General features: G+C 53.5%; 1 protein-coding gene across 7 annotated transcripts in view; it reads right to left on the minus strand.

The window, feature by feature from the left end:
- The window catches only part of DENND1A (DENN domain containing 1A), a 512,100-nt gene that overhangs the window by 15,698 nt on the left and 478,803 nt on the right, over positions 1-17,599 (minus strand). For 4 of the 7 annotated variants that reach the window (XM_030294533.1, XM_032595665.2, XM_030294532.2 and 1 more), the window contains 2 exons: positions 12,646-12,702; positions 5,905-5,993 (listed from right to left, as the gene is read on the minus strand). In XM_030294533.1, coding sequence (XP_030150393.1) covers positions 5,905-5,993; positions 12,646-12,702 — 146 coding nt within the window. Of the gene's footprint in view, positions 1-1,890; positions 5,699-5,904; positions 5,994-12,645; positions 12,703-17,599 lie in introns of those variants that run through there. The other 3 variants (XM_032595666.2, XM_032595664.2, XM_032595667.2) reach the window with 2 other exon arrangements.

The raw sequence follows: 17,599 nt of genomic DNA on the forward strand, positions 1-17,599 counted from the left end.
AGCCCTGGTCTTGAGGACATGGCAGGGCGTGGAACATCGTCTTTGGCCAGAGCACGTGTGCACCTGGCCCAAAGAGATACAACTGCAGTGTTCTGAGACCTCATCTGTGGGTAGAGCTCTCACTAAATGCTTCTGGCAGCTTCCTCTGATCTTATTTTAATCTTCTGGGGCTTTGGGTGCTGGGGTCACGCAGTGCAATTTGGATGATCAGACTCTACAAATTCCTAAGCAGCGGGGGCTGGCCATTTGGTGCACAGACTATGAGCCCAGCCAGGACAGCCTGCCGAATTTCTCCTTGGTCAGAAGGATTCCTGGGGCACCTGGGTGGCTCAGTCGGTTAAGCATCCGACTCTTGGTTTCGGCTCGGGTCATGATCTCGTGGTTCGTAAGTTCAAGCCCCGCGTGGGGCTCTGTGCTAACAGTGTGGACCTGCTTGGGATTCATTCTCTCTCTCTCTCTGCCCCTTCCTCACTCACTTGCACTCTCTAATTAATAAGTAAATAAACAAACAAACAAACTTAAAAAAAGGATTCCTAATGCAGCCACATGCTCCTCTGGGTCCCCCCAGACTCAGATTCGCAGGCAGTCCAGAGTTTTGGTGGGAGTGCAAAGTGTTACAAATCTTTCAGCAAGTTATTTAGCAATTTGCCTCTATGACTGGATAAGGGTACAGGGCAGTGACAACCTCTCAGGGTCTCAGCTACTTCTTCTATAATATAGAGCCAATGATACCTTACCCTCACTCCCAAGATTTCTTGCGAGGATTAAATGAAACGGTGTATATAAAGTGCTTGGCCAGCATTAATGGTAGTTGTTAATCATTCCATTCCTTATGACGATATCAGATGAGAAAAGCTTTAAGAACAGGGGCATTTTTTTCCGCCGTTTCGTGTCTACAGATCCAATCTAGAGCAGTGTACAGATCCAATAGGAGGGGGCGTGGTGAGGCGGCCCACGCATGGACGCAAAATGCGATCTTGGCACAGTCACGCACGGCAGGGGTTACAAGGACACGGGCAAGTCCACAGGACGGAATACTGCAAGGGCGCTGCAGCTCTACAAGATATATATAGGAAAAAGACCGGAGGGGAACCTGCAGAAATGCTGGTAGGCAGGGAGGTTCAGAATGATCTTGTCTCTTTTGCCCAACTTCTGGATTGTAAGGTTATGGGGTTATTTTTTTTTTTTTTTTCAACGTTTATTTATTTTTGGGACAGAGAGAGACAGAGCATGAACAGGGGAGGGGCAGAGAGAGAGGGAGACACAGAATCGGAAACAGGCTCCAGGCTCTGAGCCATCAGCCCAGAGCCCGACGCGGGGCTCGAACTCACGGACCGCGAGATCGTGACCTGGCTGAAGTCGGACGCTTAACCGACTGCGCCACCCAGGCGCCCCTATGGGGTTATTTTTATAGACAAACAAAATCACTTGAAAAGAGCAGAGGCTGTACAGATCTGGCCAGTGAGGTGAGCAGGGCAATGGCTGGTGGGCCCTCGGTGCCTGAATCCTGACCATTCCCACTTAGTACAATGAAACTTCAAATAAGCGGCCTGCAGCCAGTCAGGACTCCTGTGGGGGTGGTGCCTGGCTCGCCTGCTGGAGGGGAGACAAAGGTGTGCCGTCAAAAGGGTTCAGGCTCTGCAGCTGGTCGGCACGGGGCTCGTCTCTGATCTACACTGACTGCAAGCCTCTTCGCCATTAAGGCTCAGAAGACAGCCCTACCCTTCTGGGTTGTCGTGAAGATTAAGTGAGGTGGAGGCTGTACGTGACTCTGTCTGTACCCTCAGCAACTCTGCGAGGGCCACTGCCCGGCCCCCACCACGGGGAACAGATGACGAGCAGCCCGGCCCGCCAGAGGCACCTGGGGACCAGCAGGCCACTCCTCTGTCTGCACACCGCGTGCCATCCTGAGGGGCGGGTGGTACTGAGCCCAGCGCTGCCTTTGAGAGTTTGCCGCCGGCTCCTTCTAAGCGTCACGTTGGATGAGAAATTCTCCGATCCCTGGCAGGCCAAAGGGAAAATAAGTTGGGGCCTGACAGCCATGCACACTGCGGCCGAAATAGCCTTTAACAGGCGGGAGATGGGAAACTCCTTGTGCCCACCGCAACCCCCACTGTCCTCATTACTCACAGTAACTCATGGTCATACTTAGGTTCGTAACCAAAAAGCTTGATGGTATCGAAGAAGGGGTAGGCCTGTGTTATCAGACGGTCGATCGCACCATTTTCTAGCCCAGAGACCTTCAGCCAGTTCTAGAAGATCTCTCTCTGAGCCTCAGTTTCTCTGTGAGAGGGGAAAGCCACCACCTACCTTTCTCAAGCTTAAGGGATGGTTCAGTAAAGGTCGTAGGCAGAAGCACTCAGGCACCAGGGGACACTGCTTCTTTGCCAGAAAGACGACTGAACGGCTCTAGATCCCAACTTCAAGGAGCCAGACAGAAAGGGTAGCGCGTGGGGCAACTCATCTTAGGACACAGAATCACCAAAATGACGAGGGGACCCCGTGGGCGGCAGAGTGTAGCGGAGAGAATGAAATCAAGTAGCATGTGGAGTCCTGGCCCCGCCACCTTCTGACCAGATGACCCCGGGAACACCGGTCAGATGCATTTTCTGAGCCCTAGTTCCCATTCGGTGGAAGAAGAAACAAATACCCGCTGAAGAGGGCCTAGAACACAACAGGCGCTGGGCTGTGCTTGCCGCTAACTGGTCTCTGACCCCCAGCCCGCACTGCCTGACCCCTCCCAGCCCTGGCTCTCACCCTGGGGAATCCTCAGGGCATTCCGGCAGCCCGTTCTGAATAATAATGGAAGTAGCTAGTACTTCTGGAGAAGAAATAGTCACTGAATATTAATTAGCTGGTGTTAACTGAAAAACAGAGGGAATGTTTTCCCCAGAAATCTTTCTGAAGTGTTCCTCCAGTTGTCATCAGACGGTTGTCAGGGGCTGGGACACCCACCTTTGATTCGGAAAGAGCATTTGACATAGGAGAAAATTTCATTTTGGGGAAACGCAAGTCAAAAAAGAATCGGCACGGGGATTCTCTTTAAAGGCCGTCTTTAAAAGGTCCCAAATAGCTCACACCTGGTAGGGTTTTGAAGCTATTTGCTGAATGAACGGATGCATGAATGGACAGATGGACATCATCTGGAAAGAAAGAACTAGAGTCCAACGGGTGGGCCAGCCAGAGAGCTGGCAGCCGATATTCCTGGCCTTGATGAATTCCAGACTCCGAGCTGCTGCGGGAGGCCAAGGAGACTGTCTTATTGTTAATCAGCTCCATCTTGCCGTCCACAAAGTTAATTATTTAATGGTCTATTTGGAAGTGAGAGTTGGGGCCGAAGCCGGGAGGACGGAACCTCTCGCTCCACTTCAAAGATCTCCTGTCTCTTGCTGCCGTCCGAACCCTCTAAGTTGCCGATGCACGTTGATATTCCCAGCGGAGACAAAGATCCGTGAGTCCAGAAAATCCAGGCCAGATTAAAGGGCCAGGCACCGAGTCCACGTGCCCCACACGGAACCACCGGCAACAAAGGCCCATTAGGATCTGGCTCCTGCCTGCCGGCTTGTCTTCTCGTGTCTCCCAACACAATGCTGACAGATTGGTGGAGCTGCTTTCTTTCCCCCCCAGAACAATATTTTATGAGGAGTCTGTTTTATTAAAATATTTTCCGCTGGATGCTTCCTGTGTTTCAAGAACTTGGTCTTGCCAGCTGGAGCTGATGACAGTTGAGAAAAACACATCCAAGTGCTGTTGTGACATGGCATTTGCAAGTGGAGGAGCACAACGGGGGTGGGGGGGTGGGGGTGGGGAGGCGGGGGGGGGGATGGGTAGGCAGCATGGGAAGAGATGCAGGAAAATACCCCGGGTGCACCAGAAATGTCGCTGGTATTAGGGGACAACAGCACCCCTCCCCCCACTAAAAAAATACGAACAGAAACTCTTGGAGTAACATCCCCAAATGTACTTCTCTACCACCTGCAGGGCTGGAGCTGCCGTGGCGGACAGAGAACCTGCCATTTGCGTTCTATCACTGCCAGTGAACTAGCGCCCGTGTTCCCACTGGTTCATTTCAACCCAAATGTTTCCGGAACAGAAACCTAAAACAAGGCGTATTGCACAAAGAAATGAGAAGTGATACCGGCGCAGTTGGGCTAACGACCAGGATGATGGGATGGCCAGACGCTGGCTCTGGGGCATGGACTGAAGAGGCTTCCCCTATCACTGGGCTGGGACAGCAGCGGCATAAATGAACGAAATCAGGAATTCTAACCTCTAATTGGTGCCCTGGCCACAAAATAGGAAATGGTTTTCAGTAAAACGTGGAGTGTTGCTGGCTCTGGGTGCTCTTGGGCATGCACGGCGACTCTAGGCTTGCATTTCAGTATCTACAGACTCACAACTCTCTATCCCAGCACGGTGTCTAAAAGGTTTAGCCCGGTTTTAAAGACGTGGTTTTAAAGGAAAGTAAACTAATTTCATCTCTTCCTAAGGAGAAATCTTCAGGGTCTGAGGAACTCTGGAGCCATGGAGGACTTTCTCCACACGGGGGCAGTCATAATCCATGCCAGTCAGGGCCAAAACTACTCCTTAAGATTCCCACCGTCCTATTGTGCAGAGGACAAGTTGTACCTACAACCAACTTCAGGACTCCTCTCTTCCACAGTTCGCATAACCAAGCATCTCTCAAGATGTGCGTGCTTGTGCGCGCACACATACATACACACACACACACACACACACACACACACACACCATCTCCCATTGCTTTCTGGGCAAGGTTGTGTAGGCCTAGGTCAGCTGGTTCTGTAACAACACGGTGGCCTCCAGCAATGTCATACTGTAAACCAGAAATCCTGGAAGAGCTCAAGTGTGCTGCAACCTGGGTTAGGCCACAAGTGGCCATTTCAGAATTTCTTCTTCCTTTTGGCTCCTTTTCTGGCTAGGGCCTGCCATTTCCTTTAGCTTGTTTCCTGACAACTTTTCTGAAGGTAGAGCAGACAGGAGGCGCGTTCCTCGCCTCAGCCAAGGGACTTCAGGGTCCCCGGGGCAACAGTTTTGGTTCCCCTAACAAACCCTAGACCGAGAGGCTTTCGTGGACTTTTTCAAAGCATCGCAGGAAGCTGGTGTGTAGCTGCTGAGTTGTTTGGGGAGAGCCCCAGGGCTGTGGGCCTTGGGGACAAAGGGAAGCACTCCAGACAGTTCGGGACTTGGGGCCGTGTGCCGCTTTAAGCCTCACATCATCCGGGCAGCTCAATCTCAGGCGTTGCTTGCCCACCTGTCGTCTCCCTTGTCTATCCAGCGTCTGTCCTGCATCGATTCCGAGTCGGGCCCTCTGCTGGCTTCCGGGCAGAACACCCAGTGCCTGCCTGCAGAACTCTGGGCCCGAGGGAAAGTGGAAAAGCCAAGCCCTAGTAAAATAAATGCTATGGCACAGGTGAGCAAAAGTACGGACGGGTGTGGGGCGACGGATAAGGACTGTCCTGGGTGTAAAGCCAAGCTTTAGAGACCTCGAGCACCCCAGGCCTAGGAGGGTGGTGGCCCTTGTTAAATGGGTCAGCTCCTTGACCAGGTTCCTAGCTCTCTCCTGTTGACCTTATACCTTTGGCATAAGAAAAGGCCCGGAACCTTCTTCTGAGCCTGTTTGAGTACGCTTTGGGTGTCACCACTCAAAACCCAGCCCAGACGCCTGGCTGGAGGCCTCTGGGGCCTCCCGCCGGCATGAGAACTGCGAGCAAACACCGACGCGGAAGATCAAGCCTAGCTCCCCGACTGACCTCTTTGTTGAAACACCCGCTCAGGGCTCCAGGAAGCCTTTCAAAGGCCAGGGTTGCAGCGTGGACCCCGCAAAGGCCTGGCCCACTGGGCTCTGGCAGACAGAGGGGAGGCGAGCGACGGGGTACTCACTGCTCGGGGCTTGAGACGGACGTCCTCCGGCCTTCCACCGTGATGTTGCTCTTTGGTCTCTTTACCACATGGGGACGGGGAGGGCGCACCTGCAGCGGGCACAGAGGGAAGTCCCCGAGGAGTGAGTTGGAAAAGCCACACAGGGACATTCCACACATCTAGATGAGCAGCCCCAAAATAAACGTGGAGGCATTTGCATAGTACAGGCTACAAAGCCTCTGCTTCTCGTGAGAACGTGGCACTGAGTGTGCAGCAGATACCCGCACGGGAAATCCGTGGCCTATTTAAGTGGGAAAGGTTCTTCTGAAGAGCTTGGTCTCCTCATCTGCAAGGAGGGGACGGCTCCACCTGCCCCCTCCTTGCGGGGCTGCCGTGGGAGTTCGACCAGACACCGTCCACGCGGGACCGGGATGCGGAGGCCCTCCTTGATGGTAAGTCCCCCCTCGCCTTCTTCTAGAACTCTGAAACTGGTTTGGTACAATGAAAAGGTTTCACTCGGGCTTTATTTCTAGGGTACACGTGCTTATTTCCTTCTTTTTACAACTGAATTACAGGATGCTTATTTTCCTGAGGAGGAACGGGGAATAAAGCAAGTGATAGCCATCACCGAGCACCAATAAAAATCATTTTTCTGTTCCCCAGGTTGTGTCCGTGCAGTCCTCCTGAGCACGGCTCGGCCTGGATGCCACACACCCCGTGGGGCTCCTACATTCACGGGGACCTAGCTTGAGGGTCGGTGGTGGGGGTGCGTGACGGGGAAGCATACGGCTTCCTAATCCACAGCTGGCCTGTGGCAACAAGATGTGGGCCCACAGAAAAGGCCACCTCCCTCCTCCCCCACCAGAGCCTGTGATGGGAGTTAGGCTAAGAATTTCTAGGTGTCCTTAGAAGGATCCTCGTCTGTTCCAGTCCACGTTACGTGGCTTTAATTTTGGCCCCATCATCTCTGAACATTTCCAGTGCCAGAGAGGGACTGGAGACAGCTAGACCAAGAAAGTCTATCTGTGACTTTTGTTGCCAATAAAAATGCCTGGACGTCCCCATGCAGAGGGCTGGCTCTCTCTCTGCAGATGAAGGGCCAAAGTGGATACAATGCCACAATTTGCTGAGGTCCTCAGACAAGACAAGGAAGAGCACACACATACTCCGTTTATTGGCCCCCCTTTCCTGAGCCCCCTGCTCTCCACCCCCCAGCAATTTGTGGGCAACACAGCACAATGGCTGAGGAACACAGATTACAGAAGTTGGCTGCATGAAAGACAAGTCTTTATAGAGTCTCATCAAGCCCTCAGGTCTCTGCATGTCTGATCTAACCGAAGTTTTTCCTGTGGAGTGGCCAGTCTGATCTCAGCCTTGTTTGGCAAATCAGACACACGGTAACAGCCAAGTGCATTCCACGACACTTGTGGTCTTCCCCCCACCCCATTACCCCCCCCCACCCCCCCCACCAGGGTTACTCTGAATGAGGATCCAATGAGATGGTCGCGGGAAAGCACCAGCAAGGAGTCTGGCACCAGCCGGGCTTCCCCGTGACCTTATCAATAACAAAAAAGAGGAGGAGGGTGGGCTATCTCTGAATTCGAAGATGCCATCCAGGATGACCCTTGCCTAGCATCCTGCTCCGTGTGTAGTGTTACAGTGGTCACTCAGCAAGACTTTGAGGAACAGGTGAACGTTGCTGCTTGGAATCTAAGAAGCGCATAATAACGTTGCTACTATCGTTACCACGGTTATCAGAACCGTGTCTGCTCCGAAGCAGACGTCCAGGCTACGTCCGCTCAAACTCTGAACTGGTTTCCCAGCACAGAGCCAGACTCCTCTCCCTCTCGCTGCTGCTCAGCAGGATCACGGGGTTGGAACGCTCCCCCAGACTTTTCAGCACAAAGGCGGATGTGCAGCGTGGGCTGACGGAGCAGTTCTGCCCTGCCCCAGAGGTCCCGGGGTGGGGGTTTCGGGAAAGGTCAGATATTAAGGCCTGTCAGCCTGTCCTCTTCGCACACGGCTGCTCCTCGCTACAATAAAGGCGGGTTTGGAATGTGAACTTGTGGCTGAAATGGGGGGATTAAGTTTGTGGCAACTTCAACTGAACTTGCAACGTGGTGAAACATGGGGAAAAAGAACAACAGAGCTAATTAGACGAGCTGAGCTGTCAGAGTGCCGCCGAATGGCTCAGCGCCAACAAACAAAAGGAATGGGTTGGCAATCAGCAGGATCGATGGAGAAGACTGCTTCATTAGGGATGATAAAACAGACAGAGCAGGGAGAGGGGGTGGGGGAGGGGAGCGGGGAGGCAGGGAGGCGGGGGAGGGAGAGGAAGGCACAACAGACCCGGAGACAGTCAGTCACCTGCACAGCTACAGACACACCCAGAGTCACACACACCTGACTGGTGTGGACAAAGCCAGACACAAATTACACTCACAGACAACCATCCAGAGACACGCACAGAGGCCTCCAGGCGCCGGCATTCAGCCTCACAAATACACACTCACGAGAGTCGAAGGTACGTGCACGAATCACACACTTGCGTGCACACACACGGCCACAGACGTTCAACTAGAGCCGCAACCAGGCACACACACGCGCACGTACACACACACACACACACACACAGACAAAATGGTTTAATGAAGCCCGAATCACAAGACGATGCCGACTACTGGCCCGTCAGATTTCAGCGATCACATTGTCTTTGGGGGGTGCTTAGCAGGGGCGGGGGCTGGGGGAGGGGGAAGAAAACACATGCACGCACCACAGCCACCGGCCCCTCCGGTGTTGGGATCCCAGCAGCGCCAGGGGAGAAAATGCTAAACAGGGATTTTGAGCTCTGTTCAAGGGGGACTTGTGGGGAAAGTTGGGAAACCAGCCAATTCCCCACTGGATTTAAAACCTGAGAAATCTAAGTCGGCAGGGTTAAATGTGTATTGAATACAAAAGCACCGAGTACATTTGATTTTAATGGTGAGCAAGAAATAATAAATACAGAGCTTATAAAGCGCTTCACATGCGGCCGGGCACAGCCTGCCTCTCCCCTGCACGCCCCAGCCCACTCCCCCTAGTCCACCAGACACTGGCAAGGCTTTCTTCTGCTCTTTCCTTTCTCTTCTTGTTAAAAAGAAAATCTAAATCCTCTGGTAACATCTGAACTCCAGCCACAGGTGCCTGGCTACAAAGCTTCTTCCAGAAGGGCTGAACGGCTAGCCCCCATGCTCCTGCCACCCCGGGGCCAACGGCCGCACTGCTAACCAGACGTTTGTGGCCAAGTACGCGGTAAAGCCCGGCTGGGGGCCAGAGGCTCCTGACAGGAGAGCCGGTCGGGCCATTCTTTTCGAGGCCCTCGAGGGGCCCCGTGTCTCCCAGGGTCACCCGGAGCGGACAGCGGTGCATACTGGAAAGGCTTACACGAGTACACTCAGCGGGCAGATTCCGGGGCACGGGGGGCTGCCGGGCCCAGAAAGCACGAGCCTTCCAGGACCCCCAATTTAGTCCCATAGTGACCCTGCTTGGCAGAGGGTGTGTGGGGTGGCAGAAGTGTGGTATACATGCCCACCTCATGCCAGGCACCACACACATGTGATCTCACTACCCTCACCAGGCCGGGGGCTGCTGAGCCTATTTTATAGATGATCAAACTAAGGGTCCGAGAATTAAACGTCTTGCCTGAAGTTATACAGTCAGGAATTGCCAACCTGTGATTCAAATCAGGTCAGGCCTCTTCGACTTCCAAGCTCAGGAGAAATGGTTCTGCCAGGCACATTGCCCCGAGGGTACCATAACGCAGGGTGGGCAGAGGCCAGGGTACCGATCCGCTCGCTTCCTACACCAGAGCAGTGGCACAGGAGGGTACTACTCGAGTGTTTCTTGGGGTAACGTTTGCCTTCCCAAGTCCTCAGTTGCCGGTGGGTGTGGCTGGGCCTCCCCCAGTCCACACGGATCCCCACGCTGGTGAGACCGCACGGAATCCACAGGAGCTGTCTCCAATACCTGAGCTTTTCCAGCAGAAGCAGTCCTGTCCCGGATCACGCTTTGCAAGAGAGTCCCTGCCTGCCTTGGATCCCAGGTCTCTACAGGGAATTCTGAGAGCAGCCCTCTGTAGGGCTGGCTGAAGGAGAGGCTGCTTGGTGAGGAGTGTGGAGAGGCAGGCCCGGGCTCCGCGGCCAGCTTGGCCTCTTAGCATCTCTGTGGTCTCGGCTGCCTGCTGGATAAATAGCTCTGCCTCCTCCAGGCTGTGGTGGGGACACATGAGACCATAATCACACGAGCGACCAGCACAGTCCTAGGCACGGAAAAGGCGCTCAGTGCATAATTGTTAATTCTCTTCACCTCTGTGTCTTGCCAAGCCCCAACACTGCCCCAGAGATTCCACAGAAAGCCCAGCTCACTGCTAATGATTACTTTTTCTCCATCAAAGGCTCTGGCCCAGTATTTCACACTAAGGCAGATTCCACGGAACTGCAGGTGGAGGGTCCTGGGAGAGCTCAGTATGCCAGAAAGACCATGGGTTCTGGAGTCTGGTGACCCCTTTCTGCATTTGAGGGACTTGGGTTAGGTTACCAAGCATCAGTTTTCTCATCTCTAAAATGGGTGGAGATGATGTCTACTTCACAGAGTTACTGTGAGGCCCAGCTAGGATTACTTGCTGACTATAAAAAATCCTCGGCAAATGATAGTCACTAAGAAACTGAGTCACTCCTTAGAACTTCTGAGGTTCAGGGGCACCGGGGTGGCTCAGTCGGTTAAGCGACCGACTTCGGCTCAGGTCATGATCTCCCGGCTTGTGGGTTTGAGCCCTGCGTCTGGCCCTGTGCTGACAGCTCAGAGCCGGGAACCCATTTCAGATTCTGTGTCTCTCCCTCTCTCTGCCCCTCCCCTGCTCACACTCTGTTTCTCTCTTTCTCTCTCAAAAATAAATAAACAAACAAACAAACATTTAAAAAAAAGGAAGTTCTAAGGTTTAAAAGCCTGTTAAGAGTACGAGCCACTGCTGTGTGGCAGGCACTGTGCTCGGTGCTTTACAAGGACCATCTATGTTTTCTCTCTCAAGGCCTCTGGGGAATGAGGGCATGTTAGACAGAAGGTGTTTTTGTTTTTTTTTTTTTAATGTTTATTTATTTTTGAGACAGAGAGAGACAGAGCATGAACGGGGGAGGGTCAGAGTGAGAGGGAGACACAGAATCTGAAGCAGGCTCCAAGCTCTGAGCTGTCAGCACAGAGCCTGATGCGGGGCTCGAACTCATGGACCGTGAGATCATGACCCGAGCCGAAGTTGGACACTCAACCAACTGAGCCACCCAGGCGCCCCCAGAAAGTGTGTTAAAGGGAGAGAGGTGGGGTGCCTGGGTGGCTCAGTTGGTTGAACGTGCTTTAGGTGAAGGTATCTAAGTCCCCACCGCCCTCGCCCTCGCCCCCCCCACCTCCACCCCTGCCCTCTAACTCTTACACACAGGAGGGAAGGGAAGGAAAAGAGCACCACAGAATTTTCCAACATCCGCACAGAGAGCAGCCACCCAATCGATACTGGGCGTGTGCACCAAGGATTAAAAACAGACACGGTAGGGCCTGGCCACCTGCACCCCTCAGCTGCCACGTGTCACAAGATCAATTTGGATGTGTGCATTGGAAAAGGGGGAGCAGGGGTTGGGATGTGGGTTTGTGGGGCACTCTGGTCGTAGTTGGATGGGAACCTGACCTCTTGCTGGGCTGCAGGAGCGGTGGCTGCTTTGAACATAGAGACTGCTGCTTTGAGTCTGCTTTGAGACATAGAAACTCTTCTCTCGGTAAACAGGCCTCACCAAACGGTCCTGGCAAGTTTCCACTTTGAAGGAACCCGTTGAAGTGGTTACGCCTCAGCACAGCCCAAGTCTGAGCTTCTAAGGAAAACGGGGCCCCACACCCAATACTTTTCCATGGCTTTTGTCTTTAAAAACCTTGGATGGGGGGCACCTGGGTGGCTCGGTCGGTTAAGCGTCTGACTTCAGCTCAGGTCATGATCACATGGTTTGCGAGCTAGAGCCCTGCATTGGGGTCCACGCTGGCAGTGCAGAGCCTGCTTGGGATTCTTGCTCTCTCCTCTCTCTCTGCCCCTCCCCTGATCGTGCTCCCCCCACCCCAAATAAATAAACTTAAAAACAAGAACAAAAACAACTCGGATAGGTCTCTCTGCTTCGCCCACCCTATTCCAAGGTGTCGGTGGGTTTGTCGCCCTGACCTGGGACTTCACTGGGCAAGGTGGAGCTCCACGTGAGGCCTGGAACCGGAGGCCCTGTCTCCATCCGAGCTAGCTCGAGATTCTCTGGGCGTAGCCTCTGCCCTCGCAAAGGGACATCAAACGCATTTCCAAACCAAGAGCAGGCAGGAATGAGACCCCTGCTGCCAGACTTCTGCTTCCTTTGTGAGGAAAGGCAGTTGGAGCCGGGCTTTAAAGCTCACTGGCTAGAAGTAGGAGTCAACCTAGGAGATGTGCTCAAGTGACGCACACACGCACACACGGCAAACACACCACACGGTGGCCCACGGCTACCTACAGCTCTGGCCTACAAGTCGTCAAACTGGTTCGGGGAAAAGGAGACAGAAGCCCAGAAAATGCAAGTTTGGGTTCATGCCACGCAGAGAGGGAAGCTGAAAATCCCAATTCCCGGTTTTGTTTTGCAAGGCAGCTGAGTTCAAACTCCCGAGGTTTAGTCAGGCGGGGAGGACGGCTCAGGCAGTGTTAGGCGGAGGGCAGAACCACTGGCTACTCACGGGCCTCGAGCGCTGTATCTTGGGAGGCGGCGGGCGAGTGGGACGGAGTCTTTGTGGCTGCATTAAAGCGAAACTTAAAACATCAGTACACATGGAGACGGTTTGATGCATTTCCACACACGGCACACGAGAGGACGCATCCAGTCGCCCAAGCCAGACCCCAAGAAGCGTCCTCGATGCCTCCCGCTCTCTCACGCCCATGTCAACTGGTCGCCGGACCCTGCGCATGCATTTCTGAGGCCTGGATCACTGTAATCATCTCCCAACAGGATCTCCTCCAGCCATTCTCCACACGGGCCCGGGGGGATCTTCTAAAATGCAATACGACCTTGTTGCACCCCAACCTCGAGACCTCTGCTGCCCTTCCTGCCTCCTTGGGGGACAGCTCAGCAAGGCCGTGGGCTGGCACTCCAAGACCTGGGCTCTCTTGTGCCCCATACAGACCCCTCCCAATCTTCATCCTTGCTCACCAGGGCAGACCCTCAAATGGCCCTGGACTCTCATGCCTCGTTTCCTGCCTGCCCCTTAGGGTCGAATGACCCACCCCATCCTGATCTGCCTGGCAAATAAATGTCTACTTGTCATTCAAGATAGTGGGTCACAGGCTGCCTTCAATGCTCCCCCTGCCCGGTGCTCCCTGCTACCTGGGACTTATCACCCGGTGTCTCCCTCCCAGCGCCCCCTCCCCTGCACTATCTTTCAAATGTTCATTTCCTTGAGGGATTCATCCCTGTTCCCTGGGGGGGGGGGGGGGGAATATCTGCAAAATAAATGTCTGATGAACAAATAAAATGGAACAAAACGCTTGGCTTTTGAAATCAGGATTTGAATAAAAACCAAGAGAGCACAGGCTTGTTGGCTGTCTCCTCCGACCCTTTATTTTGAAAGTCAAGCTTTGTCCTTTCAATGGCCTGCGTGCGTAGATGCCCCAGACAGGTGTGGGGGGTGGGCAGGCAGAGGAAGGAAAGGAAGCCTTCACACTAGACCAAACCACGACCCTCCGCAAATCCTGGGAAGCTTCCGGTTGGTTTCTCCCCCTTCACCCAGGAGGTTCACAAAGTCTATACCTGCACTGCTCCCTTCGGCAGCCGATGGCCATGGGGGGCAGGTCTGAATTAAGATGTGCCGTACGTATAAAATACACACTGGCTTTCAGATACTCAGTTAGAAACAAGTATGTAAAGCATCTAAACAATTTTTTATATTTATTACGTGTTGAAATGAAAGTATTTTGGCTATTTGGTTAAATATCATTACGATTAATTTCGTGTTCCTTTCTACTCTTTCGATGTAGTTACTAAAACATTTTTAGAATTCCACGTGTGACTTGCATGGGAGGCTCCCGCTAGGTTTCTCCTGGATGGTGTGTTAAAGCTCATTTGGTTGTAGAAATTCTTTGGATACCAGACCTGCCTTGGAGCTCACTCTCTGGACCCAACTCCTGGAGAGTAGGGGCCATGTCTCGGGGGTCCCTGGGTCCCTGGGTCCCGGCACAGGGTCTGTCAGAGTGGCCCAAGGGGAGAGACGGCAGAGGCACTCGGTAGAGAATTGGGCCCCCTGTAGCACGTCCAGAGCATGTCTGGATGGAGACACACTGGAGATACACTGAGGCTTTCTGGGCCCTGTGCTGTTTAGCTGGCAGCATGGGCCCAACCGTGCTCACAGACCTGTCCTTGGCTGGAGCCCACCCGGGGGTTGGAAATGCCACCCAGGTGGAAATGCCAGTGAAATGAGCCCGGCAGCCCACTGCACCCTATTTCTTCTCCATCATGTTTACAGGAAAAGTGTGGGGCAAAAGGGAATGGAGCCCCTCAGCCCACACTGATCAAGGGAAAGTAAAAGGACAGGGAGAGGGGTGCCTCCTGCAGTGTGCACAGGCTGCCGCCTCATCCCTCCCCCGCCTCTCCTCGTCACCCCGCGCCCCCCCCCCCCCAAGCCCCGCTTCACTTGTTTTTGGCCACTCTACTTCTGGATGATCAGTTCTCCAGCCCACAGTCCTTGCGGCTCATCGCCTCTGACCGAGTCATTGCCACCCTGCTGGCGGGGGTGGCAGAACCCCCAGGAGGCGGCCTCTGGGGTCAGAGAGTCTTGGGCTGAACCCCAGCCCCCCACCCCACCATTTGGATTTCCACAGGCCCATGATATAACCACCTGTGCCTCACTTTCCTCATCTGTAAAAGCAGGTAGTGGATTACCCACCCCAGGGGGCTGTTAGGGAGATTCAGTGAGACATGTTCGCCAAGATCTTCCCACCGTGCCGCCAGCAGACTTTAGCAACCATCACTGTTAGCAGGTCTCTCCCCCTCCAGCCTCTCCCCCCCCCCCCCATCCATCTCCACGCTTGTTCCAGAGTGGACTTAAAAAAAAAAAAAAAAAATATATATATATATATATATATATGCCCAATCGTGTCATTTGCCAGCTTAAATCATCTCAGCGGAAGGCCAGCGTCTCCCAAGGCATCTCCCAGTGCATCCCGGGAGATGCATTGTATGAAGGAAGAAAAGGGGGTTCCCTAGCCTGACACGTCCGGGAAATGCTGCCTACCGCCTTGCTCCTTTTGGAGATTCACAATGCCAGTTAGCACAGCAAAGGCTGCCAAGGCTTGCAGTAAAAAACCCACCTTAAACAGGCAAATCCCTATTAACTTTTTTCTTGTATGTCCTATTTCTCCCAATTTATTTGAACACAGACTCACTTTCCCTATAACAGCTGTTAATCTTCCCTGGAAAACGCTACCTGCAGCGTTCAAAGCCCTCCAGGCACTGGGCGCCACCCACAGACCTCTGCTGTCTCCTCCCTGGTGTTTCCCACCCCCCCCACACACTGCCCCATCCCTCCCCAGCCCCTCTACCCCATCCCACTCGGCTTACCCTCCTGTTCTCCCTGAGTGCTTCAATACTGGTCCCCTTGCCTGAAGCACCTTTTCATTTCCTTGCGTCTCATCCTGGGCGCCTCGTATTTGTCCTCTGATGCCTGGCTCAGGTGTCACTGCCCCCAGGAGTCCCTCCCTGCACTTCCCTGCTACCAGTGTATTCACAGCACACAGGGTGTCATTTCTCTGTTTATCCTGGGATCTAGTTGAGTGCTGGTACATAATAGGCGCTCAGCAAAAGATCCTTGGCTTAAAGTTTCTGGCACGTGCAGAGATTTGACAAATGTTCGTTCTCCAGAATTTGTATTTAACTTCTTTCCCTTTGACTGTCACCAGGAAGTGCTGGTCCTTTTGCAACTGAATTTATACATGGTGGGGAGAACGTAGACTCTCGATCACACCCGACCCAGAAGCCAGCAGAGTAAGTCAGGGGGATTTAAAGTCACTATAAAAGGGTGATGTGGTACCTATGTTAGGGCCCCACTGCTGGGGTATATGGCACTTCCCACAGGGCCACGCACCAGCGGACACACCACTCCGAGAACTTCCCAAGTCTGCTGGGGTGGGATGGCAGCTGGGGACACAGGCTGGGGAGAGCTGAGTGCCCTGGGACAATCGGAAGAGGCCACAAGGGTGAGTGGTGGTGACTTGGGTGGGAAGAGGGAGTGAAGAAAGAAGTCGGGTAAGGATAAACTCAACACACCACTTTGCAGTACGTGGCCCCAGTGCGTGGAAGCTGATTCGGGGACTAACTGAACGTGGGGGCAGGGTGGCCTGGGTGGCTCAGTTGGTTAAACATCTGACTCTTGGTTTTGGCTCAAGTCACGATCTCCTAGTTCGCAGGATCGGGCCCTGTGCTGGGCTCTGCGTTGAGGGTGCGCAGCCTGCTTGGGGTTCTCTCTCTGCCTCTCTTTTGGCCACGCTCTGATAAGGAAATAAACATTAAAAAGAAAAAAAAGAAAACGGGGGCTCTGGTAGTGTGAGCGGGGGCCCAGGGAGGCTGCAGAGCTGGCCAGGAGCCCCGTCCCCTACTCCCCAAGGGCAGAGACCCGCTCACATTCTTCTCTGCACCGCAGTCCCCAGTCCAGGGCCGCTACCGGCTTGTTCTTCTCTTTGCATGGCCCTAGTATGAGGAGCATATCTATCTGTGAGCAAGGAAACAGACTGCAGCGAGGCAAAGTGACCCGCTCGTGGCCCCAACTGGTACTGGGGAGTCCTGGGAGTGGGTCTCGGGCCTCAACTCTGGAACCGATGTGCTTCCCACCGCTGGCGTATGTGGAGACAAAACTAGAAGAGCCTTAAATCAGAAGGAGCAGAGCACTGAGAAAGCCAGGTCCGGGCACCTGTGCACAGAAATCACGTTGTACGCGGCCCTCAATTCCCTGGCTGGATCAAAATGCGGCTACACTGACTGCTGTTTCTTAAGTGAGTTCAAAAGGCTGGGCCTTTGGCAATCTTTTGCTAAGAAGAGTTCCATTCAGCATTTCATCTGGCACTTCCTGAGCTGGGCTAGGGTAGGAGGGATGGTGGGGCTGGAGGTTTTGATCATCAACACATACACCTGTTTTCCTGAAGGTCGTGTCCAATCAGGGAAGCAGATTCATGCGCACAGAGCGGAAGCATTCCTCCTACGTATGTTTGTGGAACAACTGCTTGGGGCCAGGCCCAGAGACTCAGGAGAGTAAGATACAGTTCCCGTCCTTAAGAAATGTATGGTCTGGTGGCATTTGACCTATCGTAGAAAAACACCTTTCTTAGTTTATAAAGAGTATTTGGGCTAAAACCAAGAGATATACTTCGAGTTAGAAAGACGTGGGTTCGTGTGTCAGCTCTGCCGTTTTCCAGTTGAGTTCAATACTGGTTCTGCCACTTTGGTGAGTTATTTAACCCAAGTCCCAGTTCACTCTTCCGCAAAATGGAAATAACTCTTGAGTCACATGCACTGGTGTAAGGATGCTACAACAGGAGTGCAGTTGTGGCCTTGGGGGCTTTGGCCCAGCGCCTGATGATGAACAGGACCAGCCGATCCCCTCTTCCCCTGTTGGACTGACAAGTCTTCCCAGAAAGGTCCCGTGGATG

The sequence above is a fragment of the Lynx canadensis genome, chromosome D4, assembly GCF_007474595.2.
Source record: "Lynx canadensis isolate LIC74 chromosome D4, mLynCan4.pri.v2, whole genome shotgun sequence".
NCBI lineage: Eukaryota > Metazoa > Chordata > Mammalia > Carnivora > Felidae > Lynx > Lynx canadensis.